Source organism: Aythya marila (genome assembly GCF_965140915.1).
Source record: "Aythya marila genome assembly, chromosome: 2".
In the NCBI taxonomy this organism is placed as follows: Eukaryota; Metazoa; Chordata; class Aves; order Anseriformes; family Anatidae; genus Aythya; species Aythya marila.
The window spans coordinates 57719299-57731657 of record NC_139043.1 but is presented as its reverse complement, the minus strand read 5'-3'; the positions used below and the strand labels follow the sequence as shown (position 1 = coordinate 57731657).

The window sequence follows — 12359 nt, the reverse complement described above, 5'->3', positions numbered from 1 at the left end:
CAGGCAGATAGGGGGATTACACTGCAGCTGTGTTTCTTTGACTGTCTTGTCCTGTTGCATCCTTTGTCACTTTTTATGTTTTAGTTATTTGAACTGAGATCAGTGGAATTTCTGAATGCTTATTCTTCCCAAATATCCACACATTTTTATACCCACCCCATTCTTTAGCAGGGGAATTTATCTCCATCAGTGTCTCCATCTCTCTGAGTATTGCTGTGCCTTTAATTTCCTACATGTGAAATACAGGGAAGAGCAGTTTCCTGCCTGATAAAGAAGGCTTTTAAATCTATCTGTAAGTGGTTTTGTGATCTTCACATAGGAAATTAATGGACATATAAGTTTCATTTTCCTATTGAAGTTAATAATATTAATACTAACATATGTACATACAGTCTTCCCAAGGCAGGTGATCACTAAAGAGGAAAAAAAAAAAAAACAAAAAACATGCTCCCAAACAGCAAAGATTTATTTAATTACTTTTATTAAAATAAAAATATCATGCATTAATACGCATTAGACATTTCTGAGAACCAGTAATATGAAGATTAAGACTACATCATTTCTGCATAAAATAAGTTGAGCTGGTAAAAATGCAGCCTAGTATTGGAAGGGACTGGATGGAAAGATGAAAATGAGAAAGGTGCTGTAGTGGCTTTTTTTTTTTTTTTTTTTTTTCTCCTGTGTACAAAGTTAATCTATAAAGACAGAAATTATTTAATTTACTAATGACAATACCAGGGACTCATCCAGGCTGAACATGTACTGTCAGTTCTAGCTCCTCTCTTCTTTAGTGTCTTGTAGACCCAATGTATTTTGCTCTGTTACATTTATGACCCTGCAATTCCTGTTGTATGCTACGTGTTCCACCAGTTGGATAATTAAACACCAATATTCGGGGGACCCTGAGGCTTTATTTGTCTGGCTTTGATAACAGAATTTCTCTTTCTTGCTAGTGTCATATAATAATGTAAATGTTTTGCATGTATGTGACTCTAGTTGAGACTTTGACTTTCCTTACCACAGAGTCCTGCTGCAATGCTGTTGCACAACACATGACTATGAAATTCACAGATGGCCAGAAGTATGGCTTCATAAGCCAAATGTAATATGGATGAGAATTTGAGGGATTGCTTTGACTGTGCTTCTGCTTTTGCCATAAAACTGAAGTGAGAACCTGCCATGCATTTTGAAAGAGCAGCTTTTATTAGCGCCCTGATAAGCAGCACCTGGGCTTTCATATTGCACTTCCAATTTTCACAATTGTTAGCTGTATTATTGCTCACATTATGGAACTCCAGTACCGTATATGGAGAGAGGCCAAAGAGTCTTGGAGAGAAGAAAGGGTCTTGTTATTAGTTTCACTAAGCTCTGGATAAATCCCCAAGGTGACAACTTGTACGAAAATCTAAGTCAACCAATAAAGAACCCTTATTGTGAGTTCCTGTCTGGCTAAAAACCCTACAAGCTACCCACTGATTTTTCTTCCCCCCAAATACAACAGTATATTACAATAGAGTTCTCCAAAAATTAAAAACAATTAAAAAGAATAATATACACCTCATTTTTTATCGCTCAATATACAAACAATCTTTGATCAACAGTATAAACTATTAAATCATATAAAAGTCGAGAGTTTCTTATTGTACAAATAGTGCTTTCATAGTTGAGTAACTTTACAATGCTGCAAGGTACTGTCTGTATCTATGGGTATATTGCTTTACAGTTCATTAAAACCAAAACATTATTCCTTATACTCAATTGATTGCATCAAGACAAAGCAGCCTAAAATGGGGCAATGGATCCATAGGATCTCTGATTATCAAAATCACTCAACATTAGCCTTTTTTTATACTCTCAGTGAAATCAAGTCAAACATCCCATTAATTTCAAGGGGAACAGTGTTAGGAATGTAGGATTAAAAAGAAACCTAGGTATGTGAGCCAACCTTCCTACCATTGTAGATGACTACTTCACATATTCCCTTTCATAAAATGTGAGGATAGCACTGATGGTATTTGAAATTCCACAGTCTTCAGATAGATTGTGAGAGGTCAGGAGAATGGTTTGGCTAAATTCCAGAGTGACTGGAAAAGATGTACCGTATCAGCTACATGGGAAGAAAACCTTCAGCAAGTCTGGTTGATAGGTTCACAGCTGTGGTTTTGAATATTTTTTTTTCACTTTACTAATTAGAAAATCCATTACTTCAAAAAGAAAGGTACAGAGAGACCGCAAAACCCACTCTGTCTTGCATCCAGACAGCCTCATCTGCAACAAAGCTGAAACACATAAGAGGACAAGAGCAAAACTGATGATGGAGCACCAGCACCAAGTCTTGGCCAAAGGTATTTTGCCTGATGACTACAGTGGTGCAGGTGATGTGTCTTTTGCCAGCCAGGTCCTCTGTTCTCTCTTTTTCATGAGGAAACCTTTTTCTCTGATGTTACTGAGGGTTTCCTTGACCACTACCTGTGGTACAGCCTACTGTCACCACACTTTTCTCTCCTTGTCCGCTTCATCTTCCCATGTAAAAGAATGAGGGATTTATGTGCAGTACCTCTTACTCATATGAATGAGCTATAATGTTCAGTCCACCAGGCTATGCTAACACAGGTGATCTGCAAATACACACAATGCCCAAAGTAGGCAAAACATGTGACAGAAAGTAAAGCCTATCATGGAAGTGCCGTGATTTCAACTCCCCCTCACAATTAAAGTAATACATAACCCAAAGTATTATCATTTTAAACTCTCACTGCCAGCCTACACGCTTCCTCACATAAAAAGTAGTTATCTAATCATCTCATCTTCACATCATTGTATTTTTTCCTGATGTTGAGCCAAAGCATAAAGTATTTGTTTATTTTTTTCTTGTGTTTTTGTTTTACAATTGTATTCAATAGACAATGAATCAAAAATGTGTAGAGGTCATAGATCTGGCCCTGAAGTGTTACCTGGTCCTGATATTTGGTTTAGTTTTCTATGGACAGGCCTCATCCTCCTGTCAAGCCCTTCTGGCACAGTGGCACTATGGCCCAGTCCCAATGAGTTCTGCAGATTTTCCCAGTAATGAGATGCTATGGAAGTGGTTGGTGATCAATACCCTATTCCTTTAAAGCAAGAAAACAAGACATTATATCTTTGGTCCTAATGCAGCCTATTTAGAAAGCTACTTAAAGGTGTCATGTTTTTCTTTTATATAAACTTTCTATTTTTTTAAAGGCTCCTTATAAAGTTGTATGTTGGAACAAAGAGATAAAACTTACAAAAAGAACACTAGAAAATGGGATTCCCATATAGAAAATTGAATCAGTGGTGATAAAACATTACAAAGCATTCTTGCTAAGTGTTATACACAGAGTTTGACACTTCATCAGTATACAGTTTTCATCAGGAGGAGGACACAGGTACATTTTCATACTTTGTCCTGATTCAACATTTTCTCATGGAGAAACATGGGGAGAAATAAAAGCCGGCATCCTGTAACACCTCATCTGGAGAGGCAGCAGTCATACTAATAAAATGTGTTGAACTCTGAATCTGAAAAATGAGTGCTTGTCTGGAAATGCAAAGTTTCTCACTGGCATCCTGGAGCACCCCCAGACAGCCCAAGGACACCCCAGGCACCTTGTGATGGGACCTGCTTGAGCTGCTTGGGGTCCTGTGACATTGCCACAGCCCTGGCTGCACCCTCCAGGCTTAGGGTGAGAGTCATCCCTTAGCACAAAGGCTGAGCATGCTGGGTTTTGCACAGGCAATCTCTGCAGAAATGCAGTTGACTTCTTTTCATTCTGGCAGTGGGAAGAAGTGTGTGCATCTATCCACTCTCACCCACGCGTGCAGTAACAGTCAATGGTTTCAGTGATGTCCTTTGGCAAATTTGGCAGCTGTCTTGGGATGGATTAGCTGGCCATGCCCCAAACCTGGCATTACTCTCCCTGCACAAGCCCCTTCCTTTCAAATAAACCATGAGACCATATGTTGTAATGCTGGACCTTCACACAGCCATCTGACTGTGACCTTGGGGGACAGGGAAGCACCCTGAGATGTTCCAAAACCACCAGGCACAGTGTCTATTTCCAACTGCTTTCTCTGGAAAACTCACTGTGCAGTAGCCTGTCAGCTGGAAAAAAGAGTAAGATCCCACCCTCTAAGATGGATTTACCCTACCAGAAGTATTGCAACATGAAGGAGATTTCCCAAGCCAACTCCCTTTGCAGCAGAAGAAAACAACCCAAGGCCCAAATGAAGTAAAGTGCACTGACAGTGTACACTGGAAAACATCAAAGCAATGTGAAGACTCTTGACTTATATTTTCATATACTGAGCAGTTATTAAAAGTCTCCGAGCATGTAGTGCTTAAATTATTATTGCAAAAACAGTTCCTTGTTAACTGCTGCTTTATGATTAAGAGACACTGAGCCCTAACTTGTGTGTGCTGTCATTTTGCCTTCCATGAGAAATATAGTGAAAATGGAATCTTTTTTTTTTTGGATTGGTAAGACTCTGCTAGCTTTTAACAGTGGCTGTGGCTGTTACATTTCCCTATTTAGTTGCATTTTAAAAAACGGTATTTTATACCCGCACCTCCTTGGAGACAACGGCAGAAGTTTTAAGTTATTTTTGGATGCTGATTTACGTAAGCTCTCAGTGCATTTATGTTTTTCTATTATTTGAAAAAAAAACACAACTTCTGTGTCCCATTCAATAGCCTGCATGCTGTACAACACTGCATCAGCAAGGTGGTCCCATGACCCCCTCCCCAAAACCGCTGCCTGACCATGTTTGCTTTTACAAGCAACTGTGATGTGCATGGGGCTATTTGCTGTTAGATGGTCTATGACCTGCAGTGGGGTAAAAAAAGCCAACAAAGAAACAACAGCAAAAACAAAAAACGATATTTCAGCTACTTTTTTTTTTTTCCTTCTCTGTTTTTCCATCTCAGTGGCAATGGTTGGATACCTTGCTAATGCCTGTTATCCTACAAGTACCACTACCCTGTAGCGCCTGTGCCTCCAGCAACAGCCTTGGAGCTATGCACTCCCAGTGCCACTGTATCTGCTCCTCGAGGCACTGCCCATTTATCATTTGCTGGCTTTTGAATCATTACTGAGCTGCCTATTTACATATCATGGCTTAGAGGGTACATATTTACTGGAATTATTTCACAATTCAGCTAATTCCACAAATCTGGAATCTTCCTGTATGCTTATATCAAGAGCTTGTAGTCCTAAATCTTCTTTCTTACTTTTCTCATCAGAAACAATATATTCCAAAAATTATGATCTTTCAAACTTACATTGTTTAATTTTAGACGAATTTCCCTTACTAGTAAATAAGACCCTTACTAGTAATGAGTCTCTACTGAATTCCTCCTAAATTGCTTTAAAAGGGCAAGCAAATCAACCTTTATTAAATAATTTTCATGCTACATAATGCTGGTGATACATATTGCCACTTCTCAGTGGCTTTCTTGTTTTAGATAGAAGGTTAAATCAAAACACCAGTACATTCTTCTGTGCAATAGTGTTGGAAAGATCCTGCGGGAGAACTTGCACTGTATGATTTTCTAGTGTTCTGCTTAGAGACATAACAGATTTAGCAATCTGAAAATTATCCATGATTTCTGTTAAAATACATTTTCATTTTATTTACATTCCTCCTGGGGTAGTGGGTGGAGAGAAAAGCACTGCTTGTCCATACAGGCTGCACACTTGTGAGAGCAACAGAACAAATCTGCTCTCAGGAATGCACGGAGTAATCTGTCACAAGTTGGACATAGGAACTGAATTTTGGTTATTGTCTTAAACACAAGCAAGTAATAATCAAATACTGCATCTTCCATAGTGCTGTGGCTAGGACTTGGTTACACTGACACAAATCTGTGAAACAGCACACCAGGACTACCACTGGATTTTGACCAAATATACTTCTTTACCCCAAACTGCAGTGTGGCTGATGAACTACAGCACGCACAGAAGTTACTAACACATTTTCCACTGCATTACTCTTAAAAAGGGTCATTTCACATGACCACTCTTCTCCTTTACTCCTCAATAAATCTGTAAAACCAATGTTCTAAGGATTTTCTGCTTGATCCTGGGGTCCAGATGCAATACTTAAACTGAAGCATGCACTGAGAGACTCAAAGCACAGTGGCAGCACACATTTAACAATTTCTTGCTACTTAAAGTGCTACCTCAAGTAAGTTCCCAACACTTAACTAGTTAATGGCCTTCGTACCAGAATTGCGAAATGTGCATTTGATTTCTGAGCTAATGATTTGATTAAAATAGCACTGCCAAGCTGCTTCTAAGTTACTGGCTGAATTCACGCTTTGGGCATTTTACTCCTGCTACCTTCATAAGAAATGTTAATGACGGAGGAGTTTAAGTTCTGTAACAGGGGTCCCTCGAAAGAATAGCTGTTTCACTTACTGTGATTGACACACCGTTAACACACAGGGTCTATATACTTACTATTAAGCTAAAATTCTAGCTTTGGCTGGTCTGCCTCTTCCACGCTGGTTACAGACCAGGATGGGTGTATAAAGAAGCTGTAGGCAGCCCTGTGTTTCAGAAGAAGAAGACAACTTTTTCTGTCGCTCCAGATTACTCTTCCTTTCCTTAAAGCATTTTCACTGCTCCTCCTGCACTGACAGGGGCTATAAAAGGTTAACCTAAGGGGGAGGTACAATGCGGCAAATAGCCTCAGCCTCTGCCCCGGCCTGATACAGCAATTCGCTGTATTCTGCCTTGAAGTGCAGAAAGTGTAACGCTGACACCACCCTTTTCTTTGCCAAATTATATACAGGATAATTTCTGCTCGGAGTCCCTTTAAGAAGGGAAATAAAAGTGCTTGGCTAGAGCTACCTGTGTTTCTTGCCCTAGTCAAGTTTAATTTAGTATAGTGCATCCTGTGTGTCTCATGAATGCTCCAATTTGCCACCATTTGCATTTCCTTGACATTTAATTAAAGACTGTTAAACATTATTTGACACTTCATTTTTCAGTTTTCAACATCTTTAACAGTTTTGTCGAAGAAAGACATTTTGACATCTCTACAGCTCCTACAAAATGGATCAGAAAAACGTCTTGTGTTTGACCATTAGAAAACCGAGCAGTGAGCGCTTTATAAACATCTATAAATGATTCTGTGCTGAGTTCCTCCTGTCCGCTTTTAGCAGTAGTGGTCAGTAGGTGATGTGTCCTGCCGTTTGCTCCTCGTGCTAATTTTCCCCAGAGCGATCCGCCCCATCCTGCTATGGACAGAATCTCCCATACGTCTCCCAGATGCACTTTTCCTGTTCGTGCCAAGAAGCAGTATATGGAGCCAATTTGTAAAAATCCGGTGGTTTGGAATAACTTTTTCCGTTCCAGGAATTTTGGAAAACTATTTAGTAACATTATTTTTCTTCCTGCTGGTGATCTGAGCACCACATAACAGACCAGCAGTACAAGCATCTGATCTTGTAAAAGATCCAAAAATTCTGTTAAGAAACATTTATAAAAATACACGCTGTAGAAAGGAATTTGACTGTACAATGTGTACAGCTCTCAAGTTCATCCCAGAGTGGCTTCTTACCATGCTACCATTTGAAAACAAAAGGAATGCATCCATATTTCTCCTGTACAGGTAGATCTTGCTCCATTTCAACACACATCTCAGTGCAGGGCTGGCACCTCAGTTAATACGTGGAAATGGGCAAGAAAAGACCCAAGCTGTCCTGTTAGATGGGCTTTGCAGTTTCAGCCCACGCGCTGAAAAGGGAAGGTGTGCTTATTGATGCATTGTGGTTGCCATTCACGCTGAGCAGAGTCTGTTCTTGCAGCAGCCAGGTGATTCACCACGAGTCTGGCTTGCCTCGCTGCAAGAAGAAATTCTCTATGGTCATGCCGAAGCTTCAATGTATTCACTTTTTGGTGCTGCTACCCTCAAGTACTCTGGGTTTTCTGCCGCAGGAACTTTCAAGAGACCGTTAGGTTTCGTTTCCTTCGGTAAGAAGTCCTGCTGGTAGTCAGGATTGTCCAGATTTATTTGGTGGTTACCTGACTGGATCCAGTAAGGAGAGCTCTCAAAGACTGTTTTAGCCAGCGGAGACTGGTTGGTGTTGAGATACTCGGGGTTGTCCACGGCTGTGCTGTGGGAATTCTGGTAGCTCGAGTCCGTGGGGAGCTTTGAGTTTGCTGTGAGGCAGATGTTGTTGTAGATCGGATTCTGGACCATTGCGGTAGATGGTTTCTTGGGCATCGACTGGTTTACATACTCTGGAGTTAAAAACAGACAAATGAGATACTGAAAATGTAGACGTGTAAATAGTGCAGCCATTTGCATCACTCGAGGTGCAGTTTTAACCAAGCTACACCACGCTTTTCGCACACAGCATCTCACCAAACTTCCCAGCTTTGCATTAGGAGGGGAAGAGAGCCAAATACAGTGACTGCCATGCTGTGGCACCACCCTGGAGTACACCTTCAGGAGTGCAGTGTTCAAAGCAGCAGAAGGATGACTGACCACGAGACTGCTAAATAGCTACTGCTGATTTTAGTGTTGTGTGGGTGGCTACGTCCCAGATACTGTTCTGAAATTTCAGTCAGGAAGTTTGGCTGCCAGAAGCCATTTCCCTTGAAAAATGCTTAAAGACAAGGGAAATACCTTGAAAATACAGGATAGGCAGCAAGAGAGACTCCACATCTCGCTTACATGCCATCCCTTGCAGGATCTATCAGTCTTTTCAGCTGTTTTTTTGGGGGTAATGGAAAGAAGGTTGATTTTTTAATTTTATTTTTACATCAAAAGCATCATGACTGCTTAACCCACTTTCTGGCTCACTCTACAACTACCCACGCTGTAAGTAAATGGGAAACTGTGAGCTTCCTTTTGTGTATCAACATCTGAAAGTAGTGACGCTACCAGAAAACTGTTTGTATTGCAGAAAGGGCTTTAAGGGTGAAAAACATTTTTACAGGCTATTTTCTGAAGTAGTAGAAGGCTTCAAACATACACCCACACACACCCAAACTCCCCAGCCTGATGGCACACATGGCAAACATGAGGAACCTGGCTTGTGAAGGAACTGAAATGAGAGGTGGCCAGAAAAGTATAAGAAAGGATATGCGCATCCATTTTCATTCTTGCTTACCTAGCAAATAAAAGCAGGAAGCATTTGGACTGCTTCCTTTCTCTAGAAGAAGAAGGAAAATGACTACATTCAAGCAAGAATCTTAAGGGATATAACCAAATGGCTTGTGAATGAATAGCTCTGGGATGGACACACAGGAGAGGTACTCACCTGGAGCAGGCAGAAAGCCATCATCTATGCTGTCCTCCAAGAAGTTGCCTGTTGGGTCTGAGCTGTACCTCTGGACAAAACTGTCTTCCCTCACTGGGTGCCCCTGCTAGGTTGGGAGTGCAGAAAATCAGTATTGAAGAGACTGTTTTGTAGAAGCTTATTCGCATAAATGATGTATAAATGGAGGGAGGGGAGTTTCAATAGGAAAATGACCTCAGAGTGCTACTCCTCTTTTACAAGTCACCCCACTTACCCCGTTTCTGTCGATGCAGGTTGTAGCAGAGTTGTTGCTAGTAGCGCTCTTTTAAAAAGAGAGAGAGAGAAAATATAGGCATCATGAGAAACACTTCACTCTCAAATTGCTTTTTCTGTTCTCAGAGAGGAAATGCTTCCTACCAATGAACTCAAGAGAGGAGTCCGGGATGTAGATGGACTGTTGAAGAAGCCCTGGTGTGGGACGAGATACTCATCTGCATCCACAATGTCTTCCATGTCCTCCTCCTCCATCAGAGTGCGATAAAACTTGGAATCTGTAGGGCTGGGCAAGTGCATCCTTTCGTCTCCCTGTGAGAGAAATCAGTGTGAGGAAGGACTCACAGGCTCCCTCCGAGCCCTTGTTATCCTGTTCTCTAAGAGACAAAGAAATTCAGTAAGAAGCACAAGATTCAATATTTTGATCTGCTTATTTAACCAAATTTACGAAAATTTGGGTCTGCAATGTCTATACTGCTGTAAAATATCTGCATTTTTAAGAGGTTCAAACTCTGTTCTCCTCTAGTGATTGCAGTATGTTACTGGGCATAGACTGGGACCCGTACAAATTAAATATTGACTGGTCTCAAAATTCTGTGTGGAGTTCCAGCTAAGCTTGTTAAGGCATGGAAGGCAGCAGTAGAACTTGGCCTTAAATTATCAGCATGTGTTAAATGCTAATTGCAATACATTTTCTCAACTCATGCTGTTACTGAGCGTGAGCTCTCACTGCAGAGAGCATCACGAACAGCTCAGCTCTGTTTCCTTTTGTCAGAGCCAGAGAGGATGTTCAAAATCTATTCTGCAACTGCTCTCACTTTCCTAAATGGCTTCCCTTTCCACGTCATGTTTCAGCAAACACTTAACAGGAAATAATCCTTCATCAGCAGGGAGATAAACAGTCCAACAGATTCAGCTCTCTTATTCTCTGAAATAGAAAGCTCTGTCATTTCAGTCAGCTTTTGCTCCCTCGCATCTATGCCATTTATGCTGTATCTTTTAGTTTCAAGTAAATGCCAATAAAACAAAACCTTTTGCTGCAGCACCCAGCAGTGGTACAGGCAGGAGAAATCATTCTGCCCCAGCAGGAAGCATGCCATTAGAACATGGGCCCGTGGGGTCTGGCTTCTTTTAAGTGGAAAAAAAAAAAAAATTGTGGAAAACCTGTCCAAGCCAGGAATATGTTTTCCTATGTGTTATAAATCATTTTGGGCCTCATATTAAATGCCCATCAGACATGTTACTGCTGTTGGGTTTCCTACCTGTATAACAAGATAGCGTGGAGGGTCACGGGCCATTTTGGAGAACTCCGCAATCAGCTCACGGAACTTGGGTCGGCTGTCTGCATCGATCATCCAGCCTGGTGGGACAGCAGGGAGAGCAATGCACAGTTAAAGTTACTTTGGCAATCAAACACAGAACTTGAAATAAAGCATACATGCATGGTACAAAGAAAGTTCATTCGCCAGCCACTAGCTGGTGTGAATTTCAGCATTTAACATGAATGCCTGGCAGTTTTGGAAGAATGATGGAGGTAGTAAAACAGTGCTGGAAAACTGCGCAGGTGCTCCAGGAGTCCCCAGAAGTGCTGCACTACCATGTGCTCATGGTAGCATGGCTCCTATTTCAGCAACAGGTACAGTTTGCTCCAATGAGAAGGTCTTAAATGCCACCTAGTGGGCTGCCTCTCAGCATCCTCACAAACACTAGTGAGCAGGGATGCAGCCCAGTCCCAGCTTAGGGGATATGTAGGAAGCAAGGTAATAATCTGATATTCTAGCAGCTGACATAGATGAAAAAGGGGATTGGGATTCAGAAGCCCTTTGCTGTGCCCTATCTGGTCAAAAAGTGCTTTAGAGACACCCTACCTCTTGTGCTATTTTACTGCAACAGTTGGTGCTGGAAAGAAGCAACTGAAAAAACAGGGAAGAAATCAGATGAGGAACTCAGGATCTTGAAGTGCATCTGACAGTGCTGTGGTGTCTATGCTCATGGCACTCATCTTGTAAAAGGAGCACACAATCTTTTTCACATTACCATATTTCCATGCCGTTGCCAAGAATTCAGCATATAGAAATGTGATATAATGAAAGCAACAGTGCCATTTTTTGAGCTTAGAGGAGTACCCACAAACCATCCGAACTCACATTTGACCATGATCATGTACACATCAATGGTGCAGATGGGAGGCTGGGGCAAACGCTCGCCCTTCTCCAAGACAGAGGAGATTTCACTAGCAGGGATCCCATCGTAGGGCTTGGACCCGAATGTCATCAGCTCCCAAACTGTTACACCTGCAGGGGGAAAGGAGAAGACAGTGACAGAGGTTTGGTGGGAGTCAGGGTGCCTGGCTGGGCGCAGAGAGGCAGCAAGAGTGTGTCTGCCTGTGAGAGTCAGTGCATACGCAGCAAAAGCATTTTTTGCCATGATTTTAAAGAGAGACAAATTAATAAAACAGGTTGAAATCATACTTCTAGTATCTTAGTGTTGAATGTCCCACAGACTTCCCAGACCCACAGAAAGGAAATACAGGTTATCAACTCCCGACTCAAGCCTAGGAGGTGGTTTTAAAAATGGAAGTTGTCTTTTTGTTTAAAATTATCTCTTTGGAGACAAGCAAGAGCAGTTGTTGAAAGATGTGTAAACCAGCTGCCTCAGTGTCGTTTGCTGACATACCACATACTCTGTGATGTAGCTGTTGTGATTGTCTGGTAGCTTAGGATACAAAACAAGATTTTGGAAGCCAAGATACATAAATGGATTAAGGGGAGCAGAGGCCTTTTTTTAACAGGACACAGGGTTTGACCATCTGTAC

General features: G+C 41.4%; 1 protein-coding gene across 2 annotated transcripts in view; it reads right to left on the bottom strand.

The window, feature by feature from the left end:
* Positions 1-464: 464 nt before the first annotated feature.
* EGFR (epidermal growth factor receptor) overlaps positions 465-12359 on the bottom strand; it is a 159647-nt gene continuing 147752 nt past the window's right edge. Inside the window, exons 23-28 of one of the 2 annotated variants that reach the window (XM_082753087.1) lie at positions 11692-11838; positions 10807-10904; positions 9689-9856; positions 9546-9593; positions 9293-9398; positions 465-8267 (exon numbers count right to left, since the gene is read on the bottom strand). In XM_082753087.1, coding sequence (XP_082609213.1) covers positions 7891-8267; positions 9293-9398; positions 9546-9593; positions 9689-9856; positions 10807-10904; positions 11692-11838 — 944 coding nt within the window. In that variant the 3' untranslated portion in view covers positions 465-7890. The remainder of the gene's footprint in view (positions 8268-9292; positions 9399-9545; positions 9594-9688; positions 9857-10806; positions 10905-11691; positions 11839-12359) is intronic. The other variant, XM_082753088.1, reaches the window with a different exon arrangement.